Source organism: Papaver somniferum, chromosome 1, assembly GCF_003573695.1.
Source record: "Papaver somniferum cultivar HN1 chromosome 1, ASM357369v1, whole genome shotgun sequence".
Classification (NCBI taxonomy): Eukaryota; Viridiplantae; Streptophyta; class Magnoliopsida; order Ranunculales; family Papaveraceae; genus Papaver; species Papaver somniferum.
In genome coordinates this window covers 105,892,330-105,912,674 of record NC_039358.1, presented here as the reverse complement: position 1 = coordinate 105,912,674, position 20,345 = coordinate 105,892,330, and the positions used below count along the sequence as shown (strand labels likewise).

Below are 20,345 nucleotides of genomic sequence, written 5' to 3'. Positions count from 1 at the left end.
ATTGATAATCGAGTTAGTAATCCTAAGGAAAATGAGCATGATAGGAACACGCCCATTGTGACGCAGGTTACACCTTCGACACAAAAAGAAACCAATGAATCTGAAAATGCTATATGTTCCTCGCGCTCCATTTCCTCAACGATTACTACCCCTAAGAAAGGAGCTAGTTCTAATGACATCTTAGAAGTTTTTAAGCAGGTTAAGATTAACATTCCTCTCCTTGATGCCATTAAACAAATTCCTTTTTATTCTAAGTTCTTGAAAGATATGTGCACTACGAAGCGTAATTTGAATGTGCAAAAGAGAGCTTTCCTTGATGAACATGTAAGCTCTATTATTACTCAGAAAATACCGCCTAAATATAAAGATCCTGGTTGTCCTACTATTGCATGCACTATAGGAGAACAAAAAATGAACATGCTTTGTTAGATTTAGGGGCTAGTGTGAATCTTTTACCGTATTCTGTGTATGAGCAATTAGGACTTGGTGATTTGAAACCCACTAATGTTACACTCCAATTGGCTGATAGGTCTATTAAATTTCATAGAGGAGTGGTAGTAGATATTCTTGTGCAGGTTGATAGCTTTGTTATCCTGCGGATTTGATTATTCTAGATACACAAACTGTGGCAGACCTTAGTGTTCAAATTCCTATAATTTTAGGATGACCTTTCTAAGCAATCACTAATGCGATCATAAACTGTAGGAATAATATTATGGAACTTACTTTTGGTAGTTGGAAAATGGAAGTGAATGTTTTTATTGTTGCACGTTCTCCTCCTGATTTTGATAACCATGAAACTGTTTGTATGATTGATGAAATTGTTCATGATACTTTCTCGCAGAATCTTTTAGAAGGTCCATAGAAGCATTTTTAACTCATTTTGGGAAGGATATAATTGATGATAGTGTTATTTTTGAAGTCAATGCATTGTTAGACCCCACCCCACAACTAGACACTAGTAAATGGAAGCCTAAGATTGAACCTCTTGTATTGTCCGAGTCTCAACTAGTTCCATCAGTCGAGAAAGCTCTGACCTTTACTCTTAAGCCATTGCCTAACACTCTAAAATATTTTTACTTAGGCCCTGAAAACACTTTACCTGTTATTATTGCTTCTAATCTCACACTAGAAGGAAAGTAGGTTGGTAGATGTCCTTAGAGAACATAAAACGGCTATCGGTTGGTCCATAACAGATTTGAAAGGTATTAGTCATAGTGATTGTATGCATCATATCTACTTAGAAGAGAATTCTAAAACGTCTAGAGAAATGCAACATATGTTAAATCCTAACATGAAATAGGTTGTAAGAGAGGAAATTCTGAAACTATTGGATGCATGTATCATTTACCCGATATCCGATAGTACTTGGGTCAGCTCTGTTCAAGTTATACCCAAGAAATCAGGAATTACTGTACTCAAGAATGATTGTAATGAATTAATTCCCACTCGGCAGACCACCGGGTGGCGTATATACATTGACTATAGGATATTGAACAAGGTCACAAGGAAAGATCATTTTCCTCTGCCATTCATCGACCAAATGCTTGAGAGTTAGCCGGCCGTAGTTACTATTGTTTCTTAGATGGTTCCTCCGGTTATAACCAAATACCTATTGCCCCTGAAGACCAAGAAAAGACCACTTTAACCTGTCCATTTGGGACATTTGCATATAGACGCATGTCTTTTAGGTTATGTAATGCACCCACCACTTTTCAGCGTTGTATGTTAAGCATATTTTCTGACATGGTAGAAAGGTTTATTGAAGTTTTCATGGATGATTTTTATGTGTTTGGTTCTTCTTTCGATGAATGTCTCCATCATCTCACTCTTGTCTTAGTGAGGTGCAAGGAGAAAAATCTTGTGTTGAATTGGGAGAAATGTAATTTCATGGTTCAATCTGGAATTGTGTTAGGTCACATTGTTTCTTCCAAGGGTATAGAAGTGGACAAGGCGAAGGTTGATTTAATTTATAAGTTGAAACCTCCACGTACAGTTACAGAAGTTAGATCATTCCTAGGTTATGCAGGTTTTTATTGTCGTTTTATTAAATTTTTGAGTAAGATATCACGTCCTTTATGTAATCTTCTTGGTAAGGATGTTTCTTTTGTCTTTGATGAAACTTGTGTTGCAGCGTTTGAGAAGCTGAAATTATTGTTAACTTCTGCCCCTATTATACAACCACCTAACTGGAATCTTCCATTTGAATTTATGTGTGATGCTTCTAATTTTGCAGTTGGAGCTGTTTTAGGACAACGTAAGGATAAAGCACAACATGTTATTTACTATGCTAGTAAGACATTGAATGATGCACGATTGAATTACACCACAATAGAAAAAGAACTCTTATCGATTGTGTTTGCCTTAGAAAAATTCAGACCTTATCTCTTAGGGTCTAAGATCATTATATTCTCTTATCATGCCGCATTAAAATACCTTCTTTCCAAGAAGGATGCTAAACGTAGGTTGATTAAATGGATATTATTGCTGCAAGAATTTAACTTTGATATTCAGTACAAGAAAGGTTCCGAAAATGTAGTGGCAGATCACCTTTCTAGAATCATTTCAGAGTCTTCTAATGATGATTTGCCTTTGCATGAATCATTTCCCGATGAACAACTGTTTGTTGTTTTGCAATTACCTTGGTTTGTTGATATTGTTAATTATCTTGCTATTTTTCAAATTTCTGAGCATTGGTCGAAACAAGATAGAACTAAATTTTTAGCTGAGGTTAAGCATTTTTTTGGGATGATTCATATTTGTTTAAATATTGCCCTGATCAGATATTCGTAGATGTGTGCCTAATGATGAGATTATGAGTGTTATCACTTTTTGCCATCTTATGATTGTGGTGGCCATTTTAATTCCAAGAAAACTGCTGCCAAAATTCTGCAATGTGGATTTTATTGGCCTACTTTGTTTCATGATACTCATGAGTTTTGTCGAAGTTGTGACAGGTGCCAAAAGATGGGAAGAATGAATCGGCGGAACATGATGCTGCTAAACTCCATATTGATAGTGGAAATATTTGACGTATGGGGAACAGACTTCATGGGACCTTTCCCTTCTTCAAACAAGTAATGTATACATCTTGTTAGCGGTTGATTATGTGTCTAAATGGGTAGAGGTTATACGTACCAAGACGAATGATCGCAATGTTGTGATTAAGTTCGTTAGAGAATATATTTTTTCTCGATTTGGTACCCCTAGAGACATTATTAGTGATGGAGGGTCTTTTTAAATGTTTCTTTAAAACTCTTCTAAGTAAGTACTCCATTACTCATAAAGTCTCTACACCATATCACCCCCATACTTGTGGTCAAGTCGAAGTTTCTAACCACAAATTAAGCAAATATCCAAATCGTAAAGATTGGTCTGCACAATTATTGGATGCACTTTGGGCTTATCGAACTGCTTATAAGACACCCATTGGTATGTCTCTGTATCGACTTGTCTATGGAAAGGCATGTCTACCGGTTGAGTTAGAACATAAGGCCTATTGGGACATTAAGACTTTTAATGTTGATTTGTCTGCAACTGGGAATCACCATAAGCTTCAACTCAATGAATTGGAAAAGATTAGGAAAGATGCATATGAAAATGCAACGCTTTACAAAGAGAAAACCAAAGTGTTTCATGATAAGTCGATTAGTCGTAAGTCATTTGAACCTGGGAAGAAAGTTCTCTTGTATAATTCTAGGTTGCATTTATTTTCGGGCAAGTTGAGATCACGTTGGACATGCCCATACTATGTCAAAGAAGTTTTCCCTCATGGGTCTGTCGAGCTTGAGAATAAAGAGTGTGGTAATGTGTTTAAGGTTAATGCAAAACGAGTGAAACCATTTTTAGAGCTCATCAATACCAAGGTGGAAACTGTCCTCCTCGAAGATCCGTCTATCAAGACTATAACTATTTGGATTCTTGTTGTTGTATATTAGAAGATTTTTGTTCCTTTTTATGTTTTTTTTTTTTTTGCAGGGATACAAAAGATTATGCTTAATGGGAGTCAACCTGTTAGAGCACTGCTCGGTCGAACTCGCAAGCTTGTTTGTCAAGTTTAATTGCCAAAACTATAATTCTTGATTTCTAGTCTACTTATAGCTAAGTCTCAGACTAGGATAGAAAGTGTAGTTGAGCTCTAGACTCCACGGCGTTCATCATGCAAAGACGATGAACTACTCAAGGAACTGGTGGATCTTCATTGACAAAAAGGTATTTGGAGACTTGGGCTTATCTATCACTCAAAAGTCTATCTACTTATCTCCTATCTTGAGACAAAAGTGGTATTGCTATATAGACTTCGATTATACACATTTGCTATTTCGATCCGAGTTTATCTTGCATATCTATTTATCGAAATATGTGTTGGTAAGCTTTCGCTTTTTCCAAGTTCGTCTTTACTCATGACAAAAGTCATGTTGTTTGTTTCAATCTCTTGACAATCGCTTTGATGAAAAAGTGTGTGAATAACCAATATATAACATCCTATAAGCATGTTTCAATGATTCAAATGAGAGCTTAGAATATATAACCATGTTTGGATATAAACATTGTATGTGCATTCATACTTGTGTAAGTCCAAAATTCTTGAACCAAAGTATGCGTACTTTGCTGGTTCAGGATGACCGGAGCTAAGTCCGCGTACCCGTACGCGTACTGTCGGAAATTCACATCCTGTGAATTTTTGCTGGATTTTGTGAACTGGAAACAAGCTCAGTCCGGGTACTTAAGTATGCGTACCCGTATGCGTACTTAAGTGGGTTATTTTCTAAAAACGGTTTATTCATGAACTAAGACATATAAACTAAGGAATGTAATCTTTGCAAACCGTGGCTATAATGTTAATGAATTGATTCGAGTTAATCAAAATCGTTTTTGCTTCAATTGTGTCTTGTATACATCTATGAGATCTAAGCAATTGAACAACTCTCTAAACTAGTTCATTTGAGTCATTTGAACTAGTTATGGTGAAGATGAATAAGGTTGATATGAAAGTGCTCATATGGATAACCATTGGTTAACCATTGTTGAACCAACTAGTGTACACGTTTAGGTACGATTGCACAAACCTAAGTGAACGTGTATTTCATTTGTGTATAACAAGCTAAGTTCAATCTAACGGTTGAAAGATATTAGCTTGAATCTAATCAGGTTTTCATCTAACGATGAATATTGAATGCTTTGTTACCTATGTAACTTAGATTGCAAACCCTGATTTGAAATCTATATAAAGGAGAACTCTAGCAACTGGAAACCTAATCCCCACACCTCTTGTGTGATACTAGTTGTATAAGCTAGAGTCGATTCTCCTTTAACCTTAGGTTTCTATAGAGACCTTGTAGGTTAACGACTTGAATACTTCGTTGGGATTGTGAAGCCAGACCCAACTATTTTATCTGTCTATTGTATTTGTAGTTGCGTGATCTGACCTTGTTGTTTCTATCGTGATTGAGTGCAATCGTAATATTGGCGTGAGATTAATTTCTCCGATAGGCAAGATAGAAAAGTAGTCATAAACATCTTCATCTCATCATTTGTGATTCCACATTATCATGTTTCGCTAGTCGATTAAGATTATTGTGAGGTGATTGATATTTCTAGGATGTTCTTCGAGAATATAAGTTTGGTATATCAATTGTTCCTGTGCACCTTGATTTATCAAAAGACGGAACAAAACTCGTAGGTATTTCTATGGGAGACAGATTTATCTATTACTGTAGACTTTTCTGTTTGGTACAGATTTGTTTATTAAAGTCTTCGAGTTTGGGTCGTAACAACTCTTAGTTGTGGGTGAGATCAGCTAAGGGAATCAAGTGTGTACTATCCTGCTGGGATCAGATACGTAAGGAGCGCAACTGTACCTTGGATCAGTGTGAGATTGATTGGGGTTCAACTATAGTCCAGACCGAAGTTAGTTTGTAGTAGGCTAGTGTCTGTAGCGGCTTAATACAGTTTATGTTCAATCTGGACTAGGTCCCGGGTTTTTTTTTGCATTTGCGGTTTCCTCGTTAACAAAAATTCTGGTGTCTGTGTTATTTCTTTTCCGCATTATATTTTGTTATATAATTGAAATATCACAGGTTGTGCGTTGAATTGATCAATTGGTAAATCCAACCTTTGGTTGTTGATTCAAATTGATTGATCCTTGAACATTGGTCTTTGGTACCGTTCAAGTTATTTCTCTTGTATTCAATCAGACTCTTAGATTTCTATTTGCTTGAGTTAGGATTGAATCGGGAAATTGAGATATAACTCTTTGATATACTTTTATTAAGACTGAGTCTGACTGTCTAGTTGATTCTCTTAAAAGTATATTGGTTTTTGTCCATACATATTGCTAAGCGAAATATTGGGTGAGGTTGTTAGACCCCCACTTTTTCACAACCCATTGGATTTTTCTTTGTGGGACTCAAGCCACTAGATTTGTTCCCTTTTCTTTATCTTTTATTTTTATTTGTTTGCTTGTGAATTTTCCCATCTTGAATTTTACGTTGGAAGACTCAATTAAATTGAGGATAATGTAATGATTAAGTGTAGGGGAGCAGATTCAAGGTTGATCTAGCCAACAGATGTTACTTATGCAAACAAGATGAAGATTCCTTAGAGAACGTCATATGGAGTTGTTCGTTTGCAGCAAAAATCTGGCAGTGGTTCTCAGGTTTGTTTACAATCAGTCCACATTATGATTTAGTGAATTCATACAAGGCAGCTAAAGGTAAAATTCGCATTATAAAAGATTTGTGGTCATTGGCCAACATGATAATTCGGTCGAAGCTGTGGCAGACAAGAAATATGGTCTGTTTTCAAAACGCGACAGTGAGTATTCACTTCTTCAAACATCGCACTTTCCATTTGATCCATGGTTTCTCTATCCGCTTAAAGAGTTTTATGCATAATACCTCGGAAGATCTGGAGATTTTGAATTGTTTTGGTGTGCGACATAGACAGGTAAAGATTATACAACCAATTGAGTGTTCTTGGGTTCCTCCTAACTGGGACGAACTGTTATTGTGTTGCGATGGTGCTGCCAAAGGTAACCCTGGTAGAGCGGGAGCTGGTGTGGTAGTTCGAGATGCTGGTTGCAATTTCGTTGGAGCTATGAGCATTGGGCTAGGTCGAACTAATAACTTCTTGGCAGAGATCTATGGTGTGATTGTAGGTTTGGAATGGGTTATGAAATGGTCAGTTCGTAAAATCTTGGTGAGGTCAGATTCAATTGGTGCCATAACTGCTTTTAAGAATTCTAATTTACCCTGGTTCGCAAGATAAAGGTGGAGAAGGATTCAAGATTATTATGTTTCCATTCGGTTTGTGCATACTTATCGAGAGGCTAATTTTGCAGCTGATGCTATGGAAAAAAGGGGTTGTCTTTTGAGGAATGGTGAAGGGATGAACTATGATGAGAGACCTTATTTTCTAAGTTCTTTAGAATATCCTAATGTCTCTTATTTCAGATTTAAATAGTTTGTAAGTTTTTGGGGTCTAAGGACCTCTTTTCTTGTAAAATCTTTGGAAATATTTGCTATTTATCAATACATTTTGGACTTACCAAAAAAAAAAGTGTGGGGGAGCGGTTAACACTTTTCTGTAGGTTATTCATGTTATGACCAGCTGTTGAGAGGGTCTATTTTAGGAGTTTTCTTGCATTATGATCAACTGTTGAGCGGGTCTAATTTTTTTTTAAAAAATTGTTATGATCAACTGTTGAGGGGTCTATTGTAGGGTGTTTTCTTATCATTTATCGGCTGTTGAGCGGGTCTACAAAAATAAAAATAAAAATAAAAATGAAAAATCATGATGAATAGTTGTTGAGCGGGTCTTGAAGTTTTGTATATGATCAGCTGTTGAGCGGGTCCATTTTCTATTTTGCTCGGGACTAGCAAAATGGAAGTGTGGGGGAATTTGATAAGCACGAAAGTGCGACACTTTTGTACCCGCATTTACACTAGCTAGGTCTCATTAGCTAGCAAATAATATTGTTTTTAGTTATTTTCAGGAATTACAAGTGAAATCTGATCACCGAAGGATAAATGGCTTAGAAGCTAAATTGGCACTTGCGAATTGCATTGCCAAAGGAGTCGGAGCTTATGGGCCCCACCACCTTCTTGGCTACATATGCCATGACATGGCCAAGGCAAAGAATGGTCTCTGCTTATTCAAACAAGTCAGGTCCAGTATGTGCTAAAAGAAAGTGAAACGTGGCAGCTCTCCTACCACATTCCTTTTGTGGTCTGTCACTCTAAAATCTTCATTTCTTTCTTATCAAAAGAAAAGGGATCTGAGCGTCAATTTTAGCAAGGCTGCTAATGGGGGGTGCCATTTTGCTTGGGGATGTACCAACCCAAAGACAATGGTTATTTTGTCCTATATGTATTTTGGTACACCCCCAAGCAATTTGGTACCCCTATTAGCAATCTTGAATTTTAGTGGAGGATTTCTCATTTTTCCTAGCTACTATTATAACCATTTTCAATAGTGAGAGATCGAGATTCAGTCAGAAAGAGTCAGGAGATGCAGGTGTTGATTACTTCAAGTTTCTACAGTATCAATGAGAGTGGATCTGTGGAGTTTTGGGGTCGAGATTCAAGCCAATAATTTCATTCTTTTTCCAACAACGGCGATTGAATTTGGGGGTTCTCATGTGGGTATGCAACAGAGATTGAAATTTGACATCAACAATATGGTCTGACTTTGGGATTTCTGGTGCAAAATGAAATTTGTTGTTCTTGAGTAAAATTAGGTCGAAGAATTGATGTTACTGCTACGATTATTGTCATTGGTTCTCGGCTGTGAACATAGAGGGTTGAATGGATTTTTAATCATCTCAATCCAGCAACAACAGTTGAGACTGAGTGGTTTAGATGGAACCCGAGATTGGGTTTAAACGAAAGTTTTCAATTGAGAACCAATGCAGCAACATCAATTATTTTGTGGGTTTTGAAATTAAAAGAAAGAGCAACAAGTTGTTGGGTTTTGGACTCAATTTGTGTTGGTCGATTGAAGGCAAGCAGTGATGTTTTGAGGGATTGCTGGAGTTGCGTAATAGCTCAAACAACAAGAATGGAGTTTTGGGTTTGGCGTGAACTGAATTCGGAGATGGCTGAAGTTAATCGGGAAAATGGAGAAGTGTATATGAATGGGTGTTTGTTTGAGTGGAGTAAATCTGGATCTTTGGAGGATATTCGGGTGTGTTTACATCCACTGATGATGAGATTCACAAGTTCAGGAGTTGACAGGAAAGTGGGGGTGGTCCCTAGACAGACAGGAAAGTGGAGTTGGTGCTATAGACATGAGTCTGGTGATTGAGAAAATGCCGCAATGGAATCAAACAAGTGAAGTTGGTGCTAGATGGAAAAAGACCAAGATGTGGTTGACAGTGGCCGAACTTTACTGATGGCCTGCATTTGAAGTCAGGGCCTGCACTTGGATTGGGTTTCAGCTAGTATTGTTAGGTCTCAGTCGGCAGCTGCTATATAAAAAACAACAGAGTCAGTTGGGAGGATACGCCATATACAGGGAAAAAAACTAGGTTTAGCTTTCTTTGCTTTTCTGTTATTGATATTCTTAGTTTGACAATCTTTATATCATTTTCTATGAATATGAACAAAACCATGTCTAGCTAAACTACTTTTTAGGGTGAATGATCCGTTTTTAGGTATAGGCCCATTAGAATACCCTATTCCTAGGTCCAAAACGTTACTGAATTGCTTTCCAAGTAATTCTATAAATAGAGTTCTATTATTAGAAGGAACAGTAGAATTTTATTTCTAAAAGGTCACAAAAATAGGAGAGTTTTTCCTAATTTGTGTATTACTAGTTTTAGCGTAGTCCTAAACCTATAAATAGGCATCTAGAGTGCTTGTAGAGGACACGGCAGAAAACTAGAGAAATTACTAGCAGGAAACAAGCAAGAAGAAGAAGCAATACCTAGGGCAGAAAATTAACCTAAGAGGTAAACATTGTAAGTTCTTCGCTATAGCAATAAAATCAGAACAATATATTGCAAAATACTTGTGTTTTATTCTTGTGTTAGCTGTTTCAATATCTATAACATATCAGGGTCAAAAACTGATCAGTGGTATCTAGAGCTAGAAGGTAATTAAGCAATGTTTCCTACGATGAATGGAAGGGCTTCGATCCAAGGGTAACGAGGTATTCCCATTAGATCCTGATATTGATAGAAGAAAAAGAACATCAGCCACGTTATCATCATCGAATCTGCAAGGAAACACTATGGAGAAATTGTAGGAAGATATGAAAACCTTGAAGTATGATATAGAAGATATAAATGAGATCCTAAAAGGATTAGGAGCTACATATTCCAAATCAAAAGATGGTTCAGAATCAAAAGATTTGGAAGAACATCCAGAGTTCATAGATAATTCACCATTCAAAGTAGAGGCAAGAATTGAAATCCCAGCATACAATGGGGATTTGAATCCAGAGAAGTTGGATGGCTGGCTCAAGTCTTTGGAAGTATATTTCAGCACCACGGGATTTACCGAGGAGAAAAAGGTAAGTTTTGCTAGACCTAGACTTGATGGTCATGCTCTTATTTGGTGGGAGGCATATACATCAGGTTTAGATACTCCGGTGACAACATGGCAGCAGTTTGCAATTGCTATCTGAAATCTGTTCTATCCTATTGGTTATAAAAGAACGACTGCGCGAACAACGGCAGTTCTTGCGACAAGTGAAAGGGAGAAACGTGCAAGAATACACTACTGAAGTCCGCAAGCAAGCTATAGCATTGAATGTGAACCTGAGAGATCCAGAAACCCTTGAGAAGTATAAAGGGGGATTACCTTTTGCTATACGGACAGAACTTGCGTTATTTGGAATAAAAAATATTGACGATGCTTGCAAGAAAGCTATGTATATTGAGATGAAGAGTCAACCCTATGAAGCAAGGCAATCAAGAAACGAATGAGAGATTGTGAACACTACTCATAAAGAGCGGAGGACAAATCATGTTATGTCAAACAAATCCAACCAATACTGTGCAAAATGAAAAACTGATCGACACTCGAAGGAAGGATGTTGGAAATTGCATCCGGAGTTGAAACCAGCATGGTGGAAAGACAGTAAGCAAACTGCCACAACCATCTACAATAAAAAAGAAAACTAAGAAGAGGAAGATGAGGTAATCGACGGTTCACCTCAACCTGATCACAAAATTCTGATGATGACAAGAAAAGGGGTCGCAACTGCGACAACATAAAAAGTCACTGGTCCAGAACCAGCTACACCGGAATCTTGTAAAGAAGAGCTATTTTGGGTGTATGCTCAAGTCGACAAGACACGGGTCCTTACTTTGCTTGATAGAGGATCACAACAAAATTTGATATCTGAGCAACTTGTGAAGAAACTGAATTTGAAGACAATACCACACTCTAAGCCATACCCGTTAGGATGGTTGAAGAAGGAAACAGAAATGCAAGTGACGGCTCAATGTACCTTCAAATTCTCCATTAACGGGAAATACATGGATCATGTGACATGCGATGTTGTCCCATTAGATGTGTGTCACATTTTTTTAGGTAGTCCTTACCTATGGGACAAAGATGTAACGTACTTACCAAGAGAAAATATTTGGAAGCTGGTAAAAGATGGAAAATATTTCATATTCTAGATTCTAAAGAAAATAAGAAACTACAACTTCTGGTTGCGCAACATTTAGTAAACACTAATCAGAAATTTAGTCTACTCAACACTAATCATAGGTTTAGTTTACTCACGGTTCGACAAATTGTCAAAGAACCTGGTGAATTGGTTTGTGCAAACTCTTGTGAGTTCACCACAACTGAAAAGAACGATCTGCAACAGTTGTTAGAAGGGTTTGAAGATACCCTGCAACAGTCGAAGAAGGTACCACCAAAACAACGTGTGGAACCAGAAATCAAGCTACTTGAAGAGAAAAATGAGTCGCCATCATTACAAGTTGCGCAAGACTTAGATCTAAGGGAAGTAACAAAAGCAGACCCGATTCTTAGCAAGAAGACAGAGATGAATGGAGTTGGAAAACAAGAATTTTTCCAAGAACATCGCAACAGAAAGAGTTTAAAGCGTGCAAAGTGGTACACAAGAGTGTGGCTGCAAGCTGAACTTTCCCGCATCTTAACTCAATGCTTTTGAGGGACCAAAAACCTCCAAGTGGGGGAGGTCTGATCAGTTTTTAGGTATAGGCCCATTAGAATACCCTATTCCTAGGTCCAAAACGTCACTGAATTGCTTTCCAAGTAATTCTAGAAGTAGAGTTCTATTATTAGAAGGAACAATAGACTCTTATTTCTAGAAGGTTACAAAAATAAGAGAGTTTTTCCTAATTTGTGTGTTACTAGTTTTAGCGTAGTCCTAAACCTATAAATAGGCATCTAGAGTTCTTGTAGAGGACACGGCAGAAAACTAGAGGAATTACTAGCAGGAAACAAGCAAGAAGAAGAAGTAATACCTAGGGCAGAAAATTAACCTAAGAGGTAAACATTGTAAGTTCTTCGCTATAGCAATAAAATCAGAACATTCTATTGCAAAATACTTGTGTTTTATTCTTGTGTTAGATGTTTCAATATCTATAACATATCAGGGTCAAAAACTGATCAGTGAAGGATGAACTTGTAGGTTTAAATTACTTATGTTCTTAAACAATGGTTTTCACCAACTTGAGCTTAATGTCATGTGTTTGAGTTTCTCTTCAATGGTTTATTTTCTATTCAATTTCTCATATTCTATGCCATGTATAGTCTATTTTTAGGTTGATGGAATTTCTCATTTAACTTTGTTACCAATTGATTTATGAATATCTTACACTATTTAGGCCTTGTATGATTAGTTCTTAGGATTTCTACTTAAGGTTGAGAACAAACATAACTTGTATTACGACTTGTCGATAAATCTTAAACGTCATATCTTCCATGTATCAATAGCTAGGTTTGCAATTGTGCATGAGTAAAATTATAGACCTTTGTGAGAGACATAAGTGAAATTTAGCCTGAAAGGGATTCTGTATACCTAATACATCCACATCCTTGATTTACAATCTTTATACAATTGCTTTATTTGCACATTAATTTATTTTCTTAGTACAACAATCTCTGAAATATTGAATCTTGGTTAGTCAGTAGTATTAGTAGTAGTTTTCACACTCCTTGAGGGATAAAATGGCTAAGCGTGGATGTTTACTTGCTAACGAAGTGGGAATACATTATGATGGAAGACCACCTTTTTTTAAATTCAGTTGAATATCCAAATGTTTCTTATTATCGTTTTAAGTAGTTTACAAGTTTTTTGGGTTGCTGTGACCTCTTTTCTTGTAAACTATACTTTGTAAATTTTGTTATCTATTAATGCAAAATTTTGACATATAAAAAAAACACTCCTTGAGGGAACGAACCGTGCTTTCTATTGTGTGCTCATTTTGACATGGTGCGCTTGCGGTAAAACAAAGTCGGTCTACTGACCCATCAAGAATATTGTATATATAGAATATTATGAGGTCAGCTGGGTGAAGCTCTATCATCTCTCTCTCTCTCTATCTATCTATATATATATATATTTCTCTTTATTAAGAAAAAATGGTGGTTATGATGGGGGTCATTCGTGATCGTAGGATCGGGAGATCCTGTGCCCTGGAAAGGATGCTGGGGGAGGAAAAAAAAGTAAAAAGCGAGACATAGCCACCGTTGGATCGGGCGATCCTGGGGCCAGGATATATCGTGGGCGAAAGATATATCCGTTCGTCCATTCTTGACATAAAATTAGTTCTGGCCGTTTAAACATAAGAAAACTAAAAAGATGGTTAAACTTCTTCTTTATTCTCTCCTCTGCAACCTATACGAACCCCAATCTCTTTCTCTTAAATCTATATTTCATATTTCATACACCGAATCGGTCCAATGTTCAGTGACACCGAATCGGTCCAATGTTCAGTGGATGAAGATGGCAGTCAACAATAACAAATCTTGGGCTGTTCTGTAATTGGGGATTTCTGGGGCTGTGTTGTAATTGGGGATTTTTGGGTTGGATTCAAATCAGCGGAAGTGCCATTAATCAATTAAAGATTAAGGAAGAAATTAGAGATTCGAGAGGGTTTTTACTTGAATTTGTAACAGGAAGTTGTTGCTTAAGAAGATTTGGTGTTTGCTGTTATGGTTTAATTTAGGGTTTCAATCGAGAATCAACGAAGATGGTGATTGTTGGATCTGGGTTTGATTGTGTTCGATTTGAGATGGAAATTAGAGATAGTTGTGAATTGCCGATGAAGCTCTCTGTTATCTGCGAACCCTAAACCAAGAATCTGTTCTTTTTTTTTTTTTATTTTTATTTTTTGAATTTTTCATCTTATTTCACCGCAGGTCAAAGAATTTGGTGTTGCGGTTGATGCTGAAAGAAGTTCTTACAGCCATTAGTGCAATCTGTCTCTTTTGGTAATATCAAATTCAAACTCTTTATCTAAATTTCATATTAGTTACTTTCGACTGAACGCTTGATTCTTTTTTAAATCTGGTTAATTTTCATATTGTGTTTGAATTTTATAAGGTTTAGATGTTGATGATTAGTTCAATGAGGAACGGCTGTTCTTTTGTATGAACAAGCGAGAAAAAAGGTAGTTGTAATCTTCTCATAATCTAATGGTCAGGAGTGCTGGTGATGGTCGAGTATATAATTTCTGTACAAATTTTAATTGATTTTTCTATAAAAGTTTTGTTTAAGACAAAAATTTCAATTAGTTGGTAATTGCAGATATCTATGGTCAAGCTAATGAAAAGCATCGGAGTGAATCACATGGTCTCTTTGGTTTTTGTTTTGCAGGGGAGGACAAAACAAAAATGCTCGGCAAACCATCATGTTTACCGAGTTTGTGATTCAGTGGCTATCTCTGCAGCTTTCTTTTACTAATATAACCCATGTTGGGAGTCTTGATTTATTGGAGACCGACAATAATTTTCCACAAAATGAGCCGAAGTAATCAGGTGATAGGGACGTCAAGTGGAAGAATTGTGACAATGAGGTCATAGGTAAAATGGTATTCCGTTCATCCCTTCTGCCTATTCCGCAATTTCTTTTAAGCAAATTACATGATTTAAATAGACTTTTCTTAAATTGTTTATACTTATTAGGTTTTGAATATGTTTAGAAGAAGGAAAACCGAAATAAATCAGAGGTATCAATAACCCAAATCAACAGTGATAAACCCTTACTTATGTTGGTTTCAGGTAACAATCAATGCAGCCAATTTATACCCTTGCATTGCTTGGTCGGATTACAGCCAATTTGTACTGGTGATGTTTCTTTATTGATATTGTGTAAATTGGTGGGCATGTTCTTTTATTTTTATTAGTCAGAACTCAGGAGTGAAGGAAATTGAGGTGGATTCGAGTAATCAATTTGTTGTAGTGTAGTAGTTCTTGGTTCTTCTCATGGTCATCTAAAAAAAATGCCGAGGCTTTGGATGGAAGAGATGGGATAGAAAGATTAGTAATCTTTTTATATTCATGCATCCTTGCAGTTGCGAAAAGGTTGGTCACTATATTCAAACAATGGGTTTTGTACTATGGTTTCAGCTTATTTATCTCCGGTTTTTTTGATATTTCCATTATCTCAAACTGGTGATGCTCTCATGGCAGATCTTACGTATATGCCCTTATGAGTTTGGGACCTTCGAGCCTCATAAGTCCCTGGATGACGTGTTGATGAGCATTACAGTTGGGGACACCTATATGAACTGGCTTAATGGGTACAAGGAGACTTGAATCAACCTGGCTTAATGGGTACAAGGAGACTTGAATCAACCTGGAAAACTATATTTACTTTTCTATCTGGTTCTTTGTTAGGTTCATGGAGCACCATGAGAAGAATAAAAAACCAGTTAATCGACGAGTTTGAAGGTGACCGAGGGATAAATTATGTGCCTGAGATGGTGAGTTATATGATGTTCTTGCAATTCTGTTCACTTAATTTTTTTGATCTTTGAAAATGGCATGTGCTCGTTTGTGATGCAATATCCCCTGCATAGTTAGGTACGTTAAACATAATATTGTAGTAAAAGTGGTGGTTATGATGGGGGTCATTCGTGATCGTAGGATCGGGCGATCCTGGGGCCAGGATATATCGTGGGTGAAAGATATATCGGTTCGCCCATTCTTGACATAATATTAGATCTGGACGTTTAAACATAAGAAAACTAAAAAGATGGTTAAACTTCTTCTTTATTCTCTCCTATGCAACCTATACGAACCCAAATCTCTTTCTCCTAAATATATATTTCATATTTCATACACCGAATCGGTCCAATGTTCAGTGACACCGAATCGGTCCAATGTTCAGTGACACCGAATCGGTCCAATGTTCAGTGGATGAAGATGGCAGTCAACAACAACAAATCTGGGGCCAAATCCTAACAAATTTCATCTATCTTGAATCAAATAGAAAGAGAAAGCCAACACAAAAAGAAAGAGTTCATAAAAATGTTATTTTATATACATTAACTCAAAACAGTCTACACACTTCGTTATAAGTCGGAAATTGATTTCTGAGACTAAATTGTAAACTAGATAAACTCATCTTTAACAAAAAAAGTTTGAAAAATGTATTGTAATCACAAATAATATGTTCTAAGGCATTACGTCTAGTAAAAATTGCCTTTCTATGTACGTTGATTCAAGAAAATATGAAGGAAGGAAAATTTCACAATAGAAGAAGGATGAAAGACCAAGAAGTTTTTTTTTTTTTCCTAGGTCAAAATAGTTTATTAAAGAAAAAAAATTTTACAAGAATTACAAAATGGGAGGCTCTAGGCCTCCCCACCCCCATAAACCAAAAGGGAAAAAACTTTAAAAACTCATAAAATAAGCTTCTAAACACTTAAAAAATAACAAAAAGAAGAAAACTAGGAAAATTAAAATCGTTTTCGCCCCTTGTTTCCAACTCTAAAATTCTTCTTCTGGGAATGAGACCAGCAATTATTTGAGTTAAATCATAGTCTCCATAAGGATCCTTGTATTCATCTTCATAATCATCATAAATTTCATCATAGTCATAATCCTCTCCATTTTCATCTGAAGCATAATTACCACCCGAAACAAGCTTAATAAGAGATTGAGATTTCTCCTTAGTTGACATTCTATCCATTTGCTACTTTTTTTTCCTTGAAGTAGTATTGTCTAAAGGCTGGATCTCCAATGAACTTAGCACACACTTCATCAATCTGAATAGTACTTGCCTCCTCTAGTTCCTCCTTAGACAAAATATTATCCATATCAAAAACATTTTCCTCCAACCCTGCTTTAATATCCTTGTTATGCTCACGACTTGGAATTTCCTCATTAGACTTTGAATTCATAGCCATGATCTTGGCAGTTTGCTTGGATACTTTTCTAGCTTGTTTCCTTGCTAGAATATCTGCATCCACTTCACCCCAATCTTTCGAACCCATACTATTATCTGAGTCACTAGAATCATCTTGTTCCTCCTCCACCAAAGCCTCACTAGAATCATTAGCAAGGCCTAACTCAGAAGCTAGGGCACCATACTTGTTATTCACCACTAATTCTGTTTGAAAAAAATCATCCACAAAAGTAGTTTCAAAGGATTTAAATTTAAAAGGTGTACCCTTAGTAGGGGAGTTCTTACCCTTTATTGTAGTTCAATCCTCCTTAGAAGTGTTAACCATCCCTAGCTTTGAATTAGATACAGAATAGCCTCCAAAATTGAGTTTGTCACGTGCCCTGGCTTTGAAGAAGTTTACAATGAGTTTGGTAAGAACCCAGGATTTTGATTTGTATTCAAACTCTGTTTAATCACGGCGCTGTTGTTCAGAATTCTTCTTGGTCACAGACTGAGTTATTTCCAAATTTTGCTTGGACACGGAAGTTTGCTCCAAATTTTGCACGGACTGAATATTAGTCCCGGATTCGGTTTTCCTGTTAGACATAATATCAGAATTCTCTTGCGTAATATCTGCATTGTCAACATGCACATAGTTTGTACGTTCAGCAAGAGCTTTTTTTGCTGCAATAGCGTTTTTACATCTAATCAACTTGAGCTGAGCTTCACGATATTCAATGAAAGAACTATTAAGCTCCTCCTCCAACTGTTTATCATCAGCACACTCTTGGACATCGTTAGAAACAAAGTTATTATTTGTTGTAGCTAATTCTGACATAGTCTGTTTCCCTGACTGACTACCACCCCTTGCTGCAAAAACATCATCAGTTTTGCTTGCAATATTAGTTGGGCTAACACCACTACGTGAATCATTAGAAGCACCAGATTTAGCATGATCTGCATGGGAAACATTCATATTAGACGTTCCACGTACTTCTGCCATGCCTGTATAACTTTTAGCTTTATTAACTACAGAAGTTGAAGTAGTAAACTCGTCATTTGTTACCTCAACATATTCTGGAATAACAGGAATAATAGGAGCCTATTTTCCTTTCTATTTAGATTTATCCATAGTTGAAGAAATCAAAACACCTGTAGTATTTGCAATATACTTTTTAACCTGCCATTCCTTTTTATTTTTTGGAAACCCACCTGTAGATTCATTCAATTCATGTTTCCCTTCCATAACAGAACTCCCTAAGATCTTACGAACAGTAAGACAACTCTCAAATTTATGCCCCATAATTTTACAATGAGTGCAAAACTTAATATTCTCCATATCCCCAAAACTCCCTTCCATTAGCTTTAAGTTGTATTCTTTTAGAAATTACCTAAGCAAAATCGATGTCAATCAGCACAGCAGCATAATTACCAACATCATGGTCCAATGTTTTTTTTTCTATCGCAATTGGTTTACCAAGAATTCTTGCAATGGAAAGAAGGATTTTTTTAGTCCACAATTCAATGAATAAGCCAGGAAAACTCACCCAAACTGCAGCATGAGATGTATTTTTCCTCTCTGGATCAAAGTTAGGGTACAAATTTATAACCCTAAGAGTTTGATTTTGGACCTTCCATGAATCACCATGCCAAACTCGTTATTTATCCTCTTCAGAAATCAGTTTGATGATGAAAAACACCTTAGTCATAGGAACCAGTTTGCACCTTCCATCACCACGACCCCATTGTTCTTCTAAACTTTTTTGAACATCATTAAGTTTTAAACCTTTGAAGGTCAGTCTCCCAATAAGACTAAACTGGAAGATATCGCCCCCTTCTTGAGTGAGTTCCACAGGTAAAACCAATGCCAGTTCTTCAAAATATAATGACGCCTCAGGAAGAGATGTTAAATCAAAATCTATTAGCATACAGGGCTTTTTACCCTTAACTAAATCAGCAAAACTCACAGTTTTAACCCCATGAGAAATCACGTTTGAAACAGGATTTTCCCCCATCCTAAATCACCAAAAGATGATCAAGGATGAAGGAAAAACGTGAAAAAGTTTGAAACCCTAGGAAAAACTAATAATTTCGACGCCGACTAAGGGGATCGACATGAAAGGAAAAAAAAAAAGACCAAGAAGAACTAATCCAAATCCTAACAAATTTCATCTATCTTGAATCAAATATAAAGACAAAGCAGCACAAAAAGAAAGAGTTCCTAAAACGGTTGTATTTTATATACGTTAACTCAAAAAAGTCTACACACTTCGTTATAAGTCGGAAATTGATATCTGAGACTAAATTGTAAACTAGATAAACTCATCTTTAATAGAAAAAGTTTGAAAAATGTATTGTAATTACAATTAATATGTTCTAAGGCAATACCTCTAGTAAAAATTGCATTTCTATGTACGTTGATTAAAGAAAATATGAAGGAAGTCAAATTTCACAATAGAAGAAAGACGAAAGACCACGCAGAACTAATCCAATTCCTAACAAATTTCATCTATCTTGAATCAAATAGAAAGACAAAGCCAACACAAAAACAAAGAGTTCATAAATTTTTTGAATTTTACATACGTTAACTCAAAAAAGTCTACACACTTCGTTATAGTCGGAAATTGATTTCTGAGACTAAATTGTAAACTAGATAAACTCATCTTTAACAGAAAAAGTTTGAAAAATGTATTGTAATTACAATTAATATGTTCTAAGGAAATACCTCTAGTAAATATTGCATTTCTATATACGTTAATTCAAGAAAATATGAAGGAAGTCAAATTTCACACTAGAAGATGGATGAAAGACCATGCAGAACTAATCCAAATCCTAACAAATTTCATCTATCTTGAATAAAATAGAAAGACAAATCCAACACAAAAAAAAAAGAGTTCATAAAAATGTTGATTTTTATATAAGTGAACACAAAAAAGTCTACACACTTCGTTACAAGTCTGAAGTTGATTTCTGAAACTAAATTGTAAACTAGTTAAACTAATCTTTAACATATTAAGTTTGAA

At 36.2% G+C, this 20,345-nt stretch overlaps 1 protein-coding gene across 1 annotated transcript; it reads left to right on the top strand.

Annotated features, from left to right (window-relative positions):
- Window positions 1-3,224: 3,224 nt before the first annotated feature.
- LOC113348493 lies at window positions 3,225-3,938 on the top strand. The gene has a single exon (XM_026592290.1). The coding sequence runs from the start codon at window positions 3,225-3,227 to the stop codon at window positions 3,936-3,938; it is 714 nt and encodes a 237-aa protein (XP_026448075.1).
- Window positions 3,939-20,345: the final 16,407 nt, after the last annotated feature.

What these genes read in the sequence shown, in the direction of transcription:
- LOC113348493 (XM_026592290.1), top strand. Translation starts at nt 3,225, where the DNA reads ATGGAGGGTCTTTTTAAATGTTTCTTTAAAACTCTTCTAAGTAAGTAC.